The following is a 19,593-nucleotide window of genomic DNA, read 5'->3' as shown; positions in this document are numbered from 1 at the left end:
AAATAATTTTAAATAGTTTAAAATTTGGATAAATTTTGCCTTATGTAATACTTTTTTTATATTTGTTCAATGTTCACGAACTATGGTCGCCTCACACAGGATGCACATATAGACATAGTAGGTCGTGTGTTGCTCTAAAATGGTTTATAATTAATTTAGTCTCACGGAAATATTAGCTTCATACGCTTAATGTTTCATTCTGAGCACGGAATTTTCTACCGTTTTACTTTAGACTACAATTTAAACGTGCTCGTTATAAGTACGTGGAAACTGTTGGTTTATTTATGTATTTAAAGACTAATAATAATAATCCAGAGGCACTACAACGTTTCATTCATTTTTATTTCATAGACAAGTCAGTCAGCCTTCTGTCAACTACAAATAGGTTTTAGTTGTACAGCCGAGGACCGAACCTCTGGAATGAGAGACGCACGCTATAGCCACTAGGCTATCACTTTTGTGACTCTAATGACTACTATAGACTAATGCTGAGAGCATTACGGAAAATAGGCTCCAGATAAAGCGTCTGTACTGTATCTTCCAATACCGATACCAATCCTGACATTTTACTATTACCTACTTCAAATACTTTGCGCGTAAATATTTTATTATTTTTTAAAGCCCTTGTACACCAAATTATCTGTTAGCAGTGGCGTAACAATACCATCTGGGGCCCGTGGTAAATTCTTTTGATGGGGCCCTATCAGTAAAAATCCTCACGTTGTACTCAGTTTAATTTTAATAAACTTCGAGATTTTCAGCGTTGTGTATGTCCCACTAATGGCCATAGGCTCCTCTCTTAGGCGAGAGGGAATGGTCTGTAGTCCCCCGGCTGGCCCAATGCGTATTGGAGACTTCACATTCATCCATAGAACATAATATCTCTTGGGGAGGAGCCCTCTTGGGTTGGGGGTCTGTAAGATAAAATTAAAAAATAGTTTGTTATATAGTTTAATGCGATCTCTCTTAAGATATGTATATTAGATATGTACAGTACAATATAAACTGATTAAGCATTTGTTCCTACAAATTACAAATAGTAAAAATTTAGACGTATGAAGTATTGTATTATTATTACTGTATGAAGTCTTACAACGGATCACTCATTTATTTGATTAGTTAGATTAGGAAATTACTTAGCAAGCTCCCTTAGGAGTCTGAGTCCGAGAAGAGAAATAATAATAGACAGCTCAACATTCTTTTTTCGCTGTTAGCGTGAAGTGCCTTTACAGCCCAGCTCGGGCGTGGGCGGATACAGGCCTATTACGTCGTCTCCTTGTATCCAACGAAGATCTGACTTCTTTTATTCAGGAGAAAGTATTACCACAGACAAGTATTACCATTATTAATACTTAGTAGTGAAAAAGCAGTGTTAAGTAGAAACATATTTGCATGTTGTGTCGTGTCGCAACACGTTCTGTCTAATCATATTAAATGTATGAAACCAATATGCTTCTGGCGCGTCACGACACGTCACGACACGTAAGTGTGTTTCCGACTTTAGTCTAGTGGCTTCAGCGTGCAACTCTCATACCTGAGGTCGTAGGTTCGATCCCCAGCTGTGCACTAATAGACTTTCTTTCTATGTGCGCATTTAACATTTGCCTAAACGGTGAAGGAAAACATCGTGAGGAAACCGACATGTCTTAGACCCAAACGTCGACGGCGTGTGTCAGGCACTGGAGGCTGATCACCTACATGCCTATTAGATTTAAAAATGATCATGAAACAGATTCAGAAATCTGAGGCCAAGACCTAAAATGGTAGTAGCACCACTGATTTATTTATTTTTCATAGTATTGAAGAAATAATTCCGTTTTTAAATGCAACAACCGACATCTAGTGGTGGGTATGAAAATAAACTATTTCGTTTAACAAGTAGGTACAAAACAAATATTATTTTACCGAGAATAAAACTATTAGCATTATATAATTACGTTACCCACGTATTATTAAACTTTTAAATTACCTATATAGATAGTTGGTTAAAGGTCGTAATAGTAAATGAGGTCCATTGGGAGTGGTGAAGCGCATGGATTACAATTACAAAGACGTTTGCCGGAGGATTAAGTTGATGGCAATAATAACAGGTAGTCTCCAGAGCTTTCATCCCTGTCCCCATTGAACGTATGCAGTTAGGGTTGTCGCTTTGAACTATTGTAAACGGACAATTTCTATTTTTTTACTCCAAACTTCCACCAAATTTAACTTTTAGTCCTGTCTTAGGGATTGCGATCCAAGGTTGCGATCAGCACTACAGACATTTATAAATTGTATTGAAGTTCCTGAATACCAGCGCAGTAAGAATTGTTTTACTTTTAGACAATTTTACGCCTTCATTTATATATACTAAGGAACATTATCAATACATTCCTTAAGATTACATCGTATAAAATCTTCAATTTCTTAGAATTGTCTTTATTAATTTACTAGGATGTATACTCTTAAGCTATATTAGTAACTATAAAAACCAGTGGCACTATAACCTTTTAAGCTACGCAAGTAGGTGAACAGCCTTCTGCACCTGACATTGACACTAGAAAGTTCTTTGTACCGCCATGGTTCGAACCTACGACCTGAGGAGTGCGAGCACGCTGTACCCTAGACCAAAACTACTCAGTTATAAATTATACTACTGCCTTTATCAGGTAATTATCTATGAGTGTCGTAGCAGCGAGTTTAATATAAATATTAAATAAATACCGTTCTAATAAAAACTTTAAGTATTTGCCAAGTTCTTCATACTGCATTAAAAGTTATTGGAAATATATCAAACAAAGTTCTTAATTAGGCAACACGTCAGAGCAATATGTGTCGGAAATTAATCTTCTCCAATAATGAGATATTACCCCTAATGTTTCCTTCCCATCGATTATTAAGTGGGCAAAAGTGATATTAATTGCCGGTTACAAATATTTATTGAAATACAATTATTTGGGATTACACAAAAAAAAGTTACAAGTCATAAGAATAATGCAATAAAACAGTATAAACTGCCGCCATCTAAAGAATAAGATAGAACAAACTACAGGAGTACTAAAAGGAATAAAAATATCTACCTATGAACAATTGCTCATTAGTTTGCAGAAACAATAGAATACGTAAATATATTATCATCGATTTAATGTCTTGTTATTCTACTGTTTTATAAAAGAACATACTCAATACACATACTTAATTTTTTTTAAGGTAATACATTTATTTATTTCCTATTTTTACAGTGCCTAACTTAAAACTAAACTAAACTAAAATCATGATATAAACAAAACAAGAAAACATAAAACCTAAACCTTCTTATAACTAATAATAAATAATGCAATTCTTGTGAATTCACTCAGTGTGCAACTAAATATATCCGTCTCACATGAAAAAAAAATCCCCACTAGTACTTTTTAATAAATTAGTTCTTATTTCTAATACGTTTTTTTTAAAAAACACGGACGAGGATAAAATTAAATGGAGTTGTGATATTGACTAGGTGCTAGGTAACCCAGGTTTCATATTTTGGCATCAGCAAGTCTCTGTGTATACTTTCCCTTTGAGGTTTTTATTCCTACTATTTTCTAGATCTAACTAGCCAGCTCGCAAAGTTCTTTTTACAAAATATAACGATGGTTACCATGGCAACGGTTTTATATGTCAGGAACTCTGCTTTTTATTTCATGGTTAACATAACATTATTTTTTAGTTTAGGTTATATCTGTAGTAGAATTACTTTTAAAACTTAGTAATTACTTTTGACACTTTTATAACACACGTTGTCTTACACTCACGTTCTTTATTTAAGACAGGAACATGTCGAATACAGATTCACGGCAGAGATTCACGGCCCTTACTGGGCCTATAATATTACCTTATTATTATTATAGAATGGTTATAGATTCAGTACTGTTTGACAGTCAACTAACCAAGCGTCCGGTAACGCAAATTTCAAGACAATTATTATTCGAATTTCGAAATAAATAATTGTCATAGATTATTTGAACGTCAATTAATATCAATTACTTTTTCGTAACCCTAAAACATCATGGATCTATTAAAATCAAGATACCAGACAGTGTATCAAGTTAAAATTATTTGTGAAAGCCCTGGGGGTAGTGCAAATGAGAGTAGTTGAAGTTAAATTGATCAATTAAAACTTGGCCATTCGTAAGATAGCCGCAGAGTGATACTCACTTACTGACTTACCATTAACGTGCTATTGAGTTTATGGTGATGTACGAAATATATATTTTGGTTTAAGTAAATATAACATCACAAATGTATCGAAATTCGTAACTTATATATAAATAAGTAAAAACACATTTTATTTGTCCTTATAACTACGTTCTTATTCAAAAGCCAGCAAGTTTCTATTAAGGCATTTTTAAGAGGATAAATCTTTAAAAAAAATCGGTTGTCTGTAAAGTCGGTTTACTGACGATAGTTGAACGTGACAACGTCACGAATCGGAGAGAGAGTAGGAGAGAGACAGATGTCGAACGCTGAAGAGCGCGGAGTCCGATTGTGCCTCTCTGTCGCTTCGCGCTCTCGCTTGCACTTCAAGCCTTAAATGGAACGCCTCGGAGCGAGGTAACGCCGCATGAGTCATGTTTTTTCGTGCGTGCAGCCGGCTCCATCGAATTATAAGACGTTGTCACGTCAAAAAAATATTTGAACTATCTACATACAATAACAGTTTCCATTGGCCTGAAGGATAACTTGTATAGTAGTAACATTAGCTCACGCTTACGAAATTCCCACACAATTTCAGTTGGCGAGTCATGCCTATGGTATCCAAGTCTTATAGAAATGTGAAATGCATTCCTTAAAGTTGTTTCATAAATAATAATGTTGCGTGTTTTAGATATACTCCTTGAGTTTGAATTACGGTAGCCGGCTTTGTAAGGTTAGGATAGGTAAGTGTTGGTTAAAAATAACAAATATGCAATTTATTTCTCATAGACGAAGTCGCAGCATGATATTGGGGTAGTGAGTAATTAGTATATCGTTTTGCAATGTATTTTTATTCATTTGATATTCCTGTGAAAAACAATTCAATCGAAACGTTTTACACAAATTATTTATCAGCCCTATTAATTTGATTGCACGGAAATTCGTTGAAACTGCAGATAGTTTTTCAAAAGCAGCCAATCGTATCTGGATTTATTTATATCATAATCAAAACATGCATTTATCGTGTACTGCGTTCCACTTAAAAAATGACCATTTATTACAAGAGCTATGTCAAAATCGCCAGACAGCGACACTTAAAAACTGCAATAAAAATGCAATAACATCGACGTGGTTCGGATTCCGCGATGCTTTTAAAAACGAATTCACTACGGAAATTATTTGTTTAAAATGCGTTTTCGCGAGTTGATAGTCGTTTATCTGTTTCATTATGTGCATTGTTTTAGTAGAAATTCAAGTTATCTGAAGCCAATACATTTCTTTCCTGATTATGTCGATTGGAGGGAAAGAAATGGCGTGACTGCTGTAAAAGATCAGAAGAGCTGTGGAGCATGTTGGGCATTCAGTGCCGTCGGTAATGTTCTTTAAATTTCCTCTGGCGTTACGCCAAATAGTTACAGTATTCCGTAACCGTCGAAGGAAAGACTGTAAGGAAATTAGAAGTATCTTTTGGCTCGCATTTAAATAAGCTAGTTTTTATAATAGCTGGCGTCCTCGTCAATGTCGTACCTTTGATCTTCAGAAAAAAAAGTCTTCTAAATAAAAAACCTTTGTTTTCAGCGAATATCGAGAGTCACATCAAAATATACCTCGGAACGGAAATCATATTGTCCGAGCAGTTTTTAATTGACTGTGATGTGGAGAGAACGGGCTGCAGCAGCACTACTGTCTTGAAAACATTTGCGTAAGTTGCAAACACTAGAACATACTACTATCTAGTGTACTAATACATAATAAACAGGGTAAATATTTTTGGTACTTACTTATTAGAGCAGTGTTGGCCTAGTGGCTTCAGCGTGTGCCAGGTGTGCCTCTCATCCCTGAGATCATAGGTTCCATCCTAGGCTGTGCACCAAAGAACTTTCTTTCTACCGGCGCATTTAATATTCGCTCGCTGAAGGAAAATATCGTGAGGAAAGCGGCTGGCCTTGCCAGACCCAAAAAGTTGACGGCGTGTACAGGATCACCTACTTGCCTATAGGATTGACAAATTATCATGAAACAAATCGGAGCCCCAGAAATAAAAAGGATTTAGCGCCACTGATTTATTTATTTACATATGGTCTAAGATCCCGATATACAACGACCTTCACCGAGATGCTTATTTAATGAAACGTATTTTATATTTAATTTAATATGTCAATAAATATAATCCATATGGGTGGCCTAGCAAATTTCAGTCCAGAGTATTTTAATTAATATAAAAAAAAATTTAAACATTTCACCGGTATGATTATTAGATAAATTCTATACCAATCGAAAGTATGAAGCCCATAGAATATGCAAACGTTAGGTTGTTTTTAATCAATTAATTATTTATGTGTATATTTTTTATATGACACTAAAGTATATATACATCTTTAGTAAAAGAGAAAGTTATAGTGATCCATATATAATACTACCCTGGTTAAAAATATTGATTGAAAAAAATTAAAAAAATTACTACATGCAAATTATAAAAAAATATATTTTTTTTAAATATTAATTAAACATACTCTGCCCTGCGATTCTGTAACTCACTTCACGAACTCACACAGCGGTTTTCGCATCGGCGGTCGCTCTCAAATCAGTCGTGAAGCAGTCATTTTATGATTTGGCATTCTGAAAAGGTGGGAGCTTGTACTTTATTGTTTATCAGAATGCCAAATCATAAAATGACTGCTTCACGACTGATTTGAGAGAGACCGCCGATGCGAAAACCGCTGTGTGAGTTCGTGAAGTGAGTTACAGAATCGCAGGGCTGGACTGAAATTTGCTAGGCAACCCATATGGATTATATTTATTGACATATTAAATTAAATATAAAATACGTTTCATTAAATAAGCATCTCGGTGAAGGTCGTTGTATATCGGGATCTTATACTAATACGTACTAATGCCACCGCAGCAAAAAGCAGCTCTAAAAAGCAATCTTGTTTTTCGCACAGGTTAGGTTCGGTGTAAATTGGCGGCAGAGTTCAGAGTTTTATTATTTATATTTAGTCTTCTAAGCTCAGATTGCTTTAATGCCTTACAAATTTTATCGAATATGGTTTTGATGGTAATCTAATAAATAATTGCTCAACCTTTATTATGGAGACACTATATTTGGCCTTACTTGCAATTTACTGACATATATTGGTAAATATATAAAAAAAAACTTTTGAAACAACGAATAAATGTTTTAAAAAAATCAAGCGGACTTTTAGGCCTACAACGCACTAGCGGCTGGCCGCAATGCGGTGTGCCGCTGCGGTAGGCCGCGGTATATACGGTCTGCCGTAGCGGCATGCCGTATTCCGGCTAACCGTCCCTGTTGCGGTCCTATTGCGGTCTGCCGCAATCGTCACTCGTCAGTGCTTCTTGAAATATTGCACATGATGGACGTTGAAGAAGTTGCGGCAGTTATTTATTTATATCATCGTAGAAAATATCGTCAAAAAAACTTTGCGTAGTGTCTAGCGCAAGGAACAAGCGATGACTGAGGCGGGTAGGACGTAAAAATGTGTTTTTCAGTGAAATCGTGTCAACGTTTGGTGGAGTTCTAAAAGAAAAAGATTACTATCCTTACTCGGACCGTCCTGAGGAATGCAGATGGAATAGAGAAAACCCAAAACCAATCCCAGTTATAGGTTTCCAAAGAGTGTCGTCTGACGAAGCAGTCATGGCGGAATATTTGAGCAAATGTGGACCGCTTTCAGCTGGTAATAATTTTGCAGCGTAAATAGATAATTAAAAAGTGAATTGATTATATAACATAAAAATATTAGGTTTTAAAATGCGAGGCATAAGTAACATGATAAAAAAACCAGTGGTGCTAACCACGAACACCCAAAATTCCTATAAAAATGCTCTAATTTTAATAACATAATAAAACAGTACATCATAGCGATCCTATATAAATTGAAAGAATATTTTTATTATCAAATTAGATGATTTTGAATTAAGGGAATAGAACCATCTATATAGCATATTCTACCGCATTTACCATGGAGAGTGTTCAGAGTTGTTCGGATTAATACCTGCAGCTGAGTAACATCATCGGACGTCGAGGCAGAATACGAAATTCCACCCGTATCACCTTGACGTCCGTCGTTCCACAACTGAGCGTTTTTTAAGGCAGTTTTTAAACCCTACCACTTTTATGTGAACCAGCTGCCCACTGAAGTATTTCCGAACCAATTAGACTTAGGGCCCTTTAAGAAAAGAGCGTACCAATTTTTAGAAGGCCGGTGACGCACTTGCAAGCCAGGCAATGTGAGTGTCGATGGACGGCGGTTTCACTTAACATCGGGTGAGCCTCCTGCCCATTTTTCTCTTTTTATTGAAAGAACCTAAGTAACACGTCGTATCGCTTGCCTGTGACAGGTCTTATAATTGATGATCCAATCCTTTTTATCATACTTCAAGTTATTCCTTCACCACTTGCTGAAAAATATTAAATACGATAATTTTTCCTAAACTGTGACAAAATTTTTATAGCAATTAATTCAGCATCAATGTACAACTACAAACCTAAAGACGGATTGATACCTATCGACGAGCCAACTGAAGATGACTGCTCTTCAAAACCTGAGGACCTCAACCATGCTGTTTTGATTGTTGGATATAGTGCGTATGGTATGTGTTCTTTGAAACTATAAAAAAATAATTTATATAATATAAGATACAGGTATCACTTATTCCACATCATTAAATTTGAATCGGTAGACATCCCTACTCATCGGCAAAGAAGACAGAGGGTGTAGGCCGAGAGAAACCCGGCGTAAAAAACTCTCGGTACTCTTTTAAAATAGCAAATCATCAGACAACACTTATAGCTATTTTAGCTAGCATATTCAAGGTCTCTGGTTCAAATTCAATAGTAAAAACAGGTTTCTAAAATGGTCTAACACATGCCTTTGTATGGATTTTTAACTCCCAATAGCAATCCTGACTTTAATGTATGAACTATGCTATGTTCATTTTGCGGCATGAGCGCGTTTTGCATACAAAAAGTCAGCGTTTATTATTAATTTATTTATTACCAGGCCAGATATAATATAAACAAATTAGAACTGTGTTCTCGATAATAACTGCGGACGCCATGGACAAACAATATGGTTATTTTGTAATTAATAAGTGAACATAGATAAGTATTACAAAAAGTACCTTGAATTACAAAAGCTTACTGTCACATCTTCTACAAAGCACCCGCTACTTCGTGAGTTTGAAAAAGTATATATAAAACTACTAGCCGTTTCCTGCCCGCTTTGCTGGGCGAATTAAAATAGGAAATAAAAAAAAATTATGTTTCATATTTTTATTATTCTTCATTTTAACTTGCCGCTAAGAAAATTGAAAATTTTCGAAAATCTAGTTTTTAACAGATGTTGACGCTTCGAGGTTCTAGGAAGCCTCCCCGAATGTTTCCGCGGTGAAGTCCGTATGTATAAATTTTCATAAAAGTAAAACAGCAATAAAAAAATGAAGGAACGTTGGAATTTTGCCATTAACCATCTAGGAAAAAATTCGCATAGAATGGCAGTAGTTTCATGTCGATACGATCAGTGGTTTAGGCGTGAAGGAGCCTCAAACGAAGACCATTTTTCTTTTATATATATATAGATTATTAGTACGCTTATATAATCCATACAATTTGTGTATTAAAAACTTAATATTGCGCGAATCTCTGAGTATTTTTATATAGTTCTACTCTTGTTAATTTGAGATCCGACTTTTTTACAACTATAACTACTGTTTTTTTATAACTATATCATCTAAGTTATCATAAATGAAAGGGGAAATTTAGTTCACAGTTAAATATCTGTGATGAATGTTGTTGTTTTCTGTATAAATATTAATATCGTGTTTATAAAAAGAACAAAAACTAGTCAACAAATGGACTATTTTTACATATAAGATATTTTATATAAATCAACTTTAAAATATTGTCATCGTGTTTTCCAGAGTATAACGGCCGGATAACTCCGTACTGGATAATCAAGAACTCATGGGGAAGTGAATGGGGAGATAGAGGGTATTACTATCTTGTGCGCGGGCGCAACGCGTGTGGTATTTCTAAAGACGTGTCATTTAGCTTCGTTAACCAAAGATCATGTGTAATTTGAAAAAAAAAAATATTACAGCTCTAAATAGTACTGTAAGGTTCAAGTTTACTAATAAGGTTTTTGAAAATAAATAATTTTTTTATTAATTACCTCACTTTGTGTTTTCATTTAATAACTCTCTATAGATAAGAACTGGCAAGGCGATCTCTCTCTTTTTAATCACCAAGTATTGCTATACAAGAAAATTTGAACAACGATTACGACATGCGTCAGATATTGAAACGTAATGTCATAATAGTAAAGCAACAAACGCTTAGCATTAGCGAGAAAAACAGTGAAAACAAAACACAAACACGTAGTCAATGAAATTAAAAGAAATGTTCCATTAATGGCAAGTTCAAAGAAACCGTCTTTTTTTAGTAAACCAGACTGAGATCCCGAAAACTTTATACGAGATCCTATATAAAGCAATGGCTAGCTGTATCTTATATATAAAATTCTCGTGTCGCGGTGTTTGTGGTTAAACTCCTCCGAAACGTCTCGACCGATTCTCATGAAATTTTGTGTGCATATTGGGTATGTCTGAGAATTGGACAACATCTATTTTTCATTCCCCTAAATGTTAAGGGTCCACCCCTAAATATTTTTCTTTTATTTTTAAATATTTTTTTCTGTTTTTATTTTTTCATATATACAGATACAGCATTAAAAAATACGTACAACCCCTAACTTTCACCCCTCTACGATCAACCCCTATTTTTTTATTATAAATGATATACATGGCAAAACGACGTTTGCCCGGTCAGCTAGTAGTAATATAAAATTAAAAAGTCCCCGTACACGAGGAACAGCTTTTTATAGTATTTTCAACTAATGAAATGCCAGTTACTCCTATTAATTGCTTCGCTATTTAAATGTCAGACATTAAAAAGGATAAAATAAAAATGCAGACATCATTCAGGAATTAGTTTTTATGATTATATTTTAACGACCATTGAAAGGCCCTTAAATTCCCCATTGTAAAGTCATTTAAAACCGTATAATATTTTATTAAATTAAATTAAATGTAGGGAACATTCCATCATCGCTCAACAGCATTTGATGTTTTCAGAAAGTGGTGAATAAATAAATTATGATAAAAACTTTTAACTAATGTCTTAGTACTTAGGTGTAAAATGCATTTGGGGTAAAGGTTAAACCTTAAGCCTAAATCACGCCTGGAATTGGAACAAACATTGGTCGAAAAAACTCTTTAAGGGCCGGCAACGCACTTGCGAGCATGGCATGTGAGTGTCCATGGGTCCATCACTTAGCATCTGATGAGCCTCCTGCCGGTTTGCCACCTGTAATAGAAAAAAATATTGCACGAGGTGATTATAAACTTACTTTTTGACTACATATTGAGGATTGTTTAAAGACTCCTCGTTTGCCGAAACTCATCTAAAGTAAAAAAAATATTAATTTCATTTTAAAAATGTATAATACAATAATTACAAAAAAAACTTAACGGTAAAAAAAGCGAAGAGTTATTTTGCATCGACCCTTGATATGCGGATAGGCAGTCAATTTAAATTTAGAATCTTATTTGTGTATTTTTGTATTATGTTATTAATAAATAGTATTGATTTATGTTTAGTTAAACTTAATTAAAACGGTTGGTATAATAACTTTTTATGCCTTCGTCGAGAATACTTAGGTTATATAAACCTCAATAAATACCTAAATGACCGAATAAAAAACCACTAAAGCAGGTCCTAACTTAAAAACTTTGTCCATCAGCCTGTTTGCATAGCTCACTGATATTTGGACACAATCCAATAAACTTAGCATTGAAATCAAATCAAATACAAAAGTTTTTGGCTTTGTAATGCTGAGGCGTCAGTCTATTGTGATCTCCAAAAGAATTCTTAAATAGCTATTTGACCGATAATTCACTGACAGTATAACTAATAAATCGTTGTCCAGAACTGGATTATTCCGAAGAATTAATGTAATTTATAAAGGGATATTTTGTTGCTCAGTTTAAAAAAAAGATTCAAGTATAACGTTCGCTTAAAATGCTGTCCATAGCCGATTTTTAAAAGAAAACAGTGTTGGCTTAGGGGCTTCAGCGTGCGACTCATCCTGAGGTTTGAGTAGACCTTCTGTCTATGTGAAACATCGCGAAGAACATAATTATAGTCGATGGCGTCCGGTATCCGTATCTGGCACAGAATATCTGAAGAAGTTGTAGCGCTCTAGTTTTCAAAAAAAATCTAAACTGTCAGAAAACATGAAGACTCTTCAGCGTCACCATATAGAAACTACATTACCAAGAAAACAGACTTTACGTAATGCTATATTGTAAGATATAGTAAGATAATGAGGCCACTGTTATGGAACATAAACAAATTTTAACAACAGCCTTTATTACATAAAATTATTGGCGCTACAACCTCTATAGGTCCAGACCTATATAGATTCAGAAATCTGAGGCCTGGGCCTGTTTCACGATAATAGGCAAGTGGGTAATCGGCCTTCAGTGCCTGAGACACGCCGTCGACTTTTTGGGTCTATGACATGTCGGTTTCCTCACGATGTTTTCCTTCACCGTTCGAGCGAATGTTAAATGCGCACATAGAAAGAAAGTATATTGGTGCACAGCCGGCGATCGAACCTACGAACCTCAGGGATGAGAGTTGCACACTGAAGCCACTAGGCTAACACTGCCCATTTACACCCATTATTATATACCTTTGATATATATATCGCAAAAGTATGAAACTAGGGAACGTCTGAATTACTCACTATATATTATAGATGTTAAATATTTCTAAATTTTTATTTATCTTCAATATACATACTTGCAAACTTTGGAATCGGCTTCAAGTAGTCTTCTTAAGGAATTACAATCTACATATATTTAAGGAGAAATTACATATTTTAAAGCCCTTTCTACATCTCAGTATTTTGGTAAGCCTTCATTTTAAATTAAGATTAGGTGGGGACCTAATCATCGCTTTAAAATTAACTTATACGGTAACACCAATAAAAATTAACACCAATTTTTGTAGTCAGTTAAAACTGTAATCTAGCCTACAGAAGTCAATAAATGCAATAAATAAGAACTATTAGACAAGGCTCATTTATTGCATAGTCCAGTGATCAAATCACGGCTGTGTACTCGTGAAAGTAAACATCATGAAGAATTCGACATGTAAACTGAAAAGTTTCCGATATGTGTCAGGCGGAGAAGGCTAATCATCTACTAAAAAAATCAATGATTAAAGAAACGGATGCAATCTGAGGGCAAAAATCATATAGGGCGGTAGAACCATTGGCGGTAAACCAATATTATTATTAAACAGGGGAATATATGGCTACGACATGCGGCTCCTAACAACATCTCGTAGCACTTGGCTACGAATAAACGTTAACCTTAATATCTCCTAATACTTGTCCCAATTCAATATTGAAAAGTAAGTCATTAAAGTATTGGGAATCCTAAACTTTAGCAATAAAAAAACTCGATAGAAATGGAAAGGAATTTTCCGCTTCTTTCCACTTCCGATCTAAGGAAAGTGGATTAAAATATGCAGGAACTTTGGAGAAATGTAGCATTTTCCGTTTGATTTGCTCGCTTAGTTTGGAAAGATTTTTTTTATATAATATGACTTTAAATCAGTTTAGTAGTTTTTGAAGTGCTTTACTATTTGAATAATTGCATTTGACGGTTAAAATATCTTGCGCTGCTGTTTTTACATAACTGTCCTCTTTGCACTCCTGCGTGAAGGTTGGAAAGATGACTAATTCCAGTCCACTAAGCAACATCAATCTGGAGCAAGGAAACCGTGCAAGGCTTTCGATATCAGTATCACTATCAGGAATATAGTATTTGTAGTCTGCCCCTATAAATTAAAAAAATACAAGGTATGCGTAACGGCGACTGATTCAACCGATTTCTTTTTTTTTTATAGAACGGGGGGCAAACGGGCAGGATGCTCACCTGATGTTAAGTGATACCGCCGCCCATGGACACTCTCTTTTTAAGAATTGGTACGCTCTTTTCTTGAAGGACCCTATGTCGAATTGGTTCGGAAATACTTCAGTGGGCAGCTGGTTCCACATAGTGGTGGTGCGCGGCAAAAACTGCCTTGAAAAACGCTCAGTTGTGGAACGGCGGACGTCAAGGTGATACGGGTGGAATTTTATATTCTGTCTCGACGTCCGATGATGAAATTCAGCTGCAGGTATTAATTCGGCTGATCCCGTTAACTCAACTAACAAACAACTAAAATATACCGTGTGTACCCACTCAAGTATCTGACCTTATTCATAATAGGTAGAACGAGCTCGAGTGCGCCGAAAATTTGCCCTTACCATGTATCATTTAAAATTAATACCTGAAAAGAAAAGCAACCGGCAGTGCTCCACACAAAAGGGCACTCATGACACAATGCATGGAAGTAACTAATGAACTTCAAAAATTAAATAGACGTTTTTAATTGTCCGTTGAGTGAACTGGCAAAAGTTTGTCAGTCGCTATAATGATAGAAATAGGCATTTTGTAAATATTTTACAGTTAAATGTCGTATTATGTTTTTTTCTACGTGTTGGTTTATGCAATAAAAATGTAATTAATCGGCATATTGCTTTGTAAGGGTAACATATTTTGTTAAATAAATAAATGCTTCAATACTTCTTTTTATAATCCTCATATCAAGTGTTGTGTCACCTAGTCGTCAAAATATATTAGTCTTATAAAAGTCTAAAATTTATGATTTTATGGTTACTTTTCAAAAATAGTTATTTTGCCGGGAACAATAGTTCGATACTCGTGTTACCACGATAGTGGTTAGGTGTTTGCTCCTGTATCTAGATCAAAAAAGCAATAAATCATCTCAGTTCAGCCCTGCGATTCTGTAACTCACTTTTCGAACTCACACAGCGGTTTTCGTATCGGCGGTCGCGATAAACAATAAACTACAAGCTCCCACCTTTTCAGAATGCCAAATCATAAAATGTCTGCTTCACGACTGATTTGAGAGTGACCGCCGATGCGAAAACCGCTGTGTGAGTTCGAAAAGTGAGTTACAGAATCGCAGGGCTGTATCATTAGATACGAGCGCGACTAGATTTATCCACGTTATAGAAGTACCCTAAGTTATAAATCTGGACTCAAGTGCTGGCAGTAGTGACCGCGTAATAACAATATTCTGAAGCCAACAATTAGTTCGCGGGAGAGCCTTATTCGTCAAACTAAGCACGGACGGGTAACTAATGCCGTGGCTTGCGGCGACCGCCCTTCCGTCACAACCAAATCTCCGCCTATTAATAACAGAAAATAAGCTGCATTTGATCTGAAAAAATAGCGACATTTTCGAGTTCCATTTTCTATCATTATTATGTTTTACGTTCGAGCACATAACAGTTAAAAATAGCGACAATGTAATACTAAAGAAAAAACTTTTTAACCGGATGGAAGTTATGTATTATTATAAATTTACAACTATTTAACATAATTTTAAATTTATCCGACGTTTCGCGTGCTTTACAGCGTGCGTGGTCACGGTCACCGTGTTAAAAAGTTAAGTAAAAAGTAAAAAGTTTTTTCTTTAAATGTGTAAAGGATGTAATACTAGTTACAATTATTGTATCCGAGCGTGTTTGTAGGATTTTTTCCAATTAATTTCTGTAGCTTAATATAAGAACGTGAATAAGACAAAGACGAAATTCGACCCTAATCATCTTTTAATGCACACTTTGTCGGATACTACCTCTATATTCGATATAGTACCAGCAGCGGGTTCTATAAAAAACGCGTCATAAACCTAGTACCTTATAATGTAAAACTCTAAATGTTCTAACAATTATTAAATAACTTACACTTAAGCGACATAATATTACATTGGAATAGAAGAGGTATTAGAATTACTTGAATGTTTCTAGTACTATTCGCGACTAGGAATTTCATAAGATAAAATACCAGTGGCGCTAGAACTTTCTATGTCTGGATATCAGATTTCTGTATGTTTCGTGATCATTTGTTTTTCTAACGTCTGTGCAAGACATATGCCGTCGCACATAAATAATAAGCCTATTCGTGCTCAGCCGGGGATTTACGACCTCAGAGATGAAGTCAACTCTGCTCAGTCAAGCAATTGATTGCGTTGCTGTACCGTTGCTCAGATTTCATTTGAACATTGACCACCTGCTGACACGGTTCACATGGCTGTTTTAAATTTTAATAGCTAAAGATCTGATATACTGGTAGCTCACGAGAGTCATTTTATCTATATGTCAATAAGTGTAATTAGTATTTAATATGTTGTGTGTGTGTCTTATTGATTTCTTGCTTCCTCTCAAAATGGCGAAGCCTCCTTCAAGCCCCTAATTATCGTGGAGAGCCTGCCTGATAGCTTTGAGAAAATCCTTGGTGCAGACATCCCGCACTTATTTATATATTCATTATATATGTGTTGGGGTACATCTGTAGGTCTAAGGGATCCTTATGTCTCACCCTCTCATATATTTAGATATCTAGTACATCTCGATAATACATACACTACATATACTCCAGATATTTATTACATATAAATGTAAATACACAATTCACGGTTCACTGGCTGGCAAGCTGTACAACCGTGCTTGGTATCGTAATGCTATTGACTGATAACACAGATCTAGGCAAATTTATATATTATATTATATAATAATACATGCTAAACTAATTATATTTTAATAACCCTAACACGTACACACTTTTTACTGTAGGACAATCTTAATAGTAATTTACTGTATTTGTAACATGTACATATTCAAGTTTATTTTAACATCACATGTAAAAAATGTTTATGTTTATGTTTTTTTTCACATGTTTTAGTAGTTGGAAAAAACTATACTAATCCATACATAGTCATTATGGGTATTTGCATACTGTATTACTACCTGCCCGAAGAGCAGTGTTGGCCTAGAGGTTTCAGCGTGCGAATCTCACCCCTGACTATTTAACTCGATCGGTGAACGACAACATTGTGAGAAACCAGTGATAATCCCGAAAAAGCGACGGCGTGTGTGATCACCTACTTGCCTATTAGATTGACAAATGAGCATGAAATAAATACAGAAATCTGAGGCCCAGGACTAAAAAGGTTTTAGCGCCAATGATTTATTTATTTTTAATACGACCTGCGACCCAATAGAGCATGCGCAGCCACATTTAGAACTTCATTATCTACTAAAAGGTTATCAAATCCAGTTTCTTCTTCTTCATTCTTCATCTTCTTCAGGCGCTTCTAGCGTGCATTTAAAAGCCTAGCCATATTATCGTTATCAATGTGAATCCAAACAATTGACAAGCCAATTTATTAGTTACATTATTTTAATACCCAAATTCCCAATACCTTATAAATTAAATAATGGAACAGAATATAATCCTCTTAAATATTGTGTAATTATAGAGTAATTTGTCTTCCAGTCCTTAGGGAATATGATAACCGACCTCTCGTTAATCCTCACAAATTGACTCCGTAGGCACTGCTCCAATCTTTATGTTGTTCCTTTTGTTTCCCTATATTTGTATCGGAATCTTATTTATAATGAGATATGGGGGAATTCAATATAAAAATAGAAATAGTTGTAGAAAGTTTTGATATTTAAGCAGAATTTGTTGTTTATTTTTTATTATTTAATAGCATTAACCATTTAACCAGCGTTCCCTTTCAGGTGAAATAATTATTCTAGAAAAATATATTTAAAGTATTTAGTAGAACAGATGAAGAATTCCCTTTTCGGATGGCACTTCGGTATGGGAATTTTATGCAAACTATTTTGACCTCTAAAATCATTTAAATGAATGAATATATTAATAAAAATAAAACAGTGGCGCTACAAACCATTTAGGTCTAGGCCTCAGATTTCTGTATCTGTTACAGGATCATTTACCAATCTAATAGGCAAGTACGTGATCAGCCTCCTGTGCCTGACATGCCGTCGACTTTTTCGGTCTAAGACAAGCCGGTTTCACGATGTTTTTCTTAACCGTTCGATCAAATGTTAAATGCGCACATAAAAATAAAGTCCAATGGTGTACAGCCGGGGATCGAACCTACGACCTCAGGGATGAGAGTCGCACGCTGAAGCCACTAGGCCAACACTGCTCTGACCCTACATATATACAGGTGGACCAAAAATTTTGTTTTTTATTGCTTTACCGACTAACATTGAACGTGTATGTACTTGAGTGTGATTTAAGATAAATAATAACAATCCAGTGACTCTACAACCCTATATCCTAACTTGGCCTCAGATTTGTTTCATAGATAAGGTAGGTAACCCGTCGATTCCTGGGTTTAAGGCATGCCGGATTCCTTACGATTTCCACCTTCAACAACAAGTGTTAATTTCGCACATAGAAAGAAAATTCCATTGGTATTGGGATGGGATGCACATTTAACACGCGACAAACTCTGCTCTTCCCACTTAAAATAGATACACTAAATGAAGATTCGATAATAATATACTTCCGATAAACCCCACATTATATAAAAGCCAGCTAAAGATTTTACGAGAACAAATGCAATGATAAAACACGGCTCATTACCATTTCAAGTCCAATTATTGTGGGTCCGTAATTGTGTGCGCCGAGGCAGATAATGTGGATCATCGAAGATTGGCCCTATCTGCTTCGTTAGATATTCTCGTACTATATTTATTGTATATTTTCTCGTTCGTTTACTTTGGATGTACGATTTGTTCTTGATAGTAATCTGTGAGTTATTATTAATGCTACGCTACTGAAGGCTGGGTTAGTGTGTTCCAAGCCTGGCTACAGCCAGGTGTACACACCAATAGGTATAATATTTCTAATTGAACGCTTGTTGTGGTTGAAAAAATATCGCTTGGAAACCGGCATATCTTAGACCCAAAATTTATTAATACATACAATTTTCCATACAAAGTAAAATCGAATATACGCATAAATGTGCCAGGGTTTTGGCCGTTTGAGGTCATGAAAATATAGTTATTTTAACATACTCAGAGGTAAACTGTAGACTGTGCTCACTATAGCACCGAACGTCAAAACCGTGCTATAAACAAGTACCCATCATTTCTTATTACACTCTAATATAAGGTAACTAAGAACCAACAAGTTACCTAACTTTACCCTCGTAATAGGAAGTGTTTATGCCACAGCTTCGTAAGAAAAGCTCAACATCAATTAATCAGAAAACTTAGAAAACGCAAAAATATTAAAATCTTAGCGTCAAGATTTTAAAGAAAATAGACGGTGCGGAAATGTGTCATACAATGTCTGTATCACTTTTTACCAGTTTAATACTAGTACTGTATGTATGCTACATGAATTAACACTACTTTTTACTTAATATTTAACAAACAGACAAATAAAACA

At 35.2% G+C, this 19,593-nt stretch overlaps 1 protein-coding gene across 2 annotated transcripts; it reads left to right on the top strand.

Annotated features, from left to right (window-relative positions):
• The first annotated feature begins 5,328 nt into the window (after positions 1-5,328).
• LOC125058133 (cysteine proteinase B-like) lies at positions 5,329-10,310 on the top strand. Of its 2 annotated transcripts, none has more exons than XM_047662183.1 (5): positions 5,329-5,527; positions 5,734-5,857; positions 7,669-7,856; positions 8,635-8,772; positions 10,102-10,309. In XM_047662183.1, exons 1-5 carry the CDS (start codon positions 5,344-5,346, stop codon positions 10,260-10,262), a joined length of 795 nt encoding a protein of 264 aa, XP_047518139.1. In that variant the 5' UTR covers positions 5,329-5,343; the 3' UTR covers positions 10,263-10,309. The 2 variants fall into 2 exon arrangements, with proteins under 2 accessions (XP_047518139.1, XP_047518140.1); XM_047662184.1 differs by having other exon boundaries at positions 5,503-5,600; positions 10,102-10,310.
• Positions 10,311-19,593: the final 9,283 nt, after the last annotated feature.

Source organism: Pieris napi, chromosome 17, assembly GCF_905475465.1.
Source record: "Pieris napi chromosome 17, ilPieNapi1.2, whole genome shotgun sequence".
NCBI classification, from domain to species: domain Eukaryota; kingdom Metazoa; phylum Arthropoda; class Insecta; order Lepidoptera; family Pieridae; genus Pieris; species Pieris napi.
Note: the sequence above shows the minus strand (reverse complement) of the source record. Positions and strands in the feature narration are given on the sequence as shown.

Excerpts from the sequence above, each read along its gene's own strand:
- LOC125058133 (XM_047662183.1), top strand. The coding sequence starts at position 5,344 with ATGCGTTTTCGCGAGTTGATAGTCGTTTATCTGTTTCATTATGTGCAT. Across the intron at positions 5,528-5,733 it reads TTGGGCATTCAGTGCCGTCG|CGAATATCGAGAGTCACATC; the intron begins GTAATGTTCTTT and ends CTTTGTTTTCAG. Across the intron at positions 8,773-10,101 it reads TGTTGGATATAGTGCGTATG|AGTATAACGGCCGGATAACT; the intron begins GTATGTGTTCTT and ends CGTGTTTTCCAG.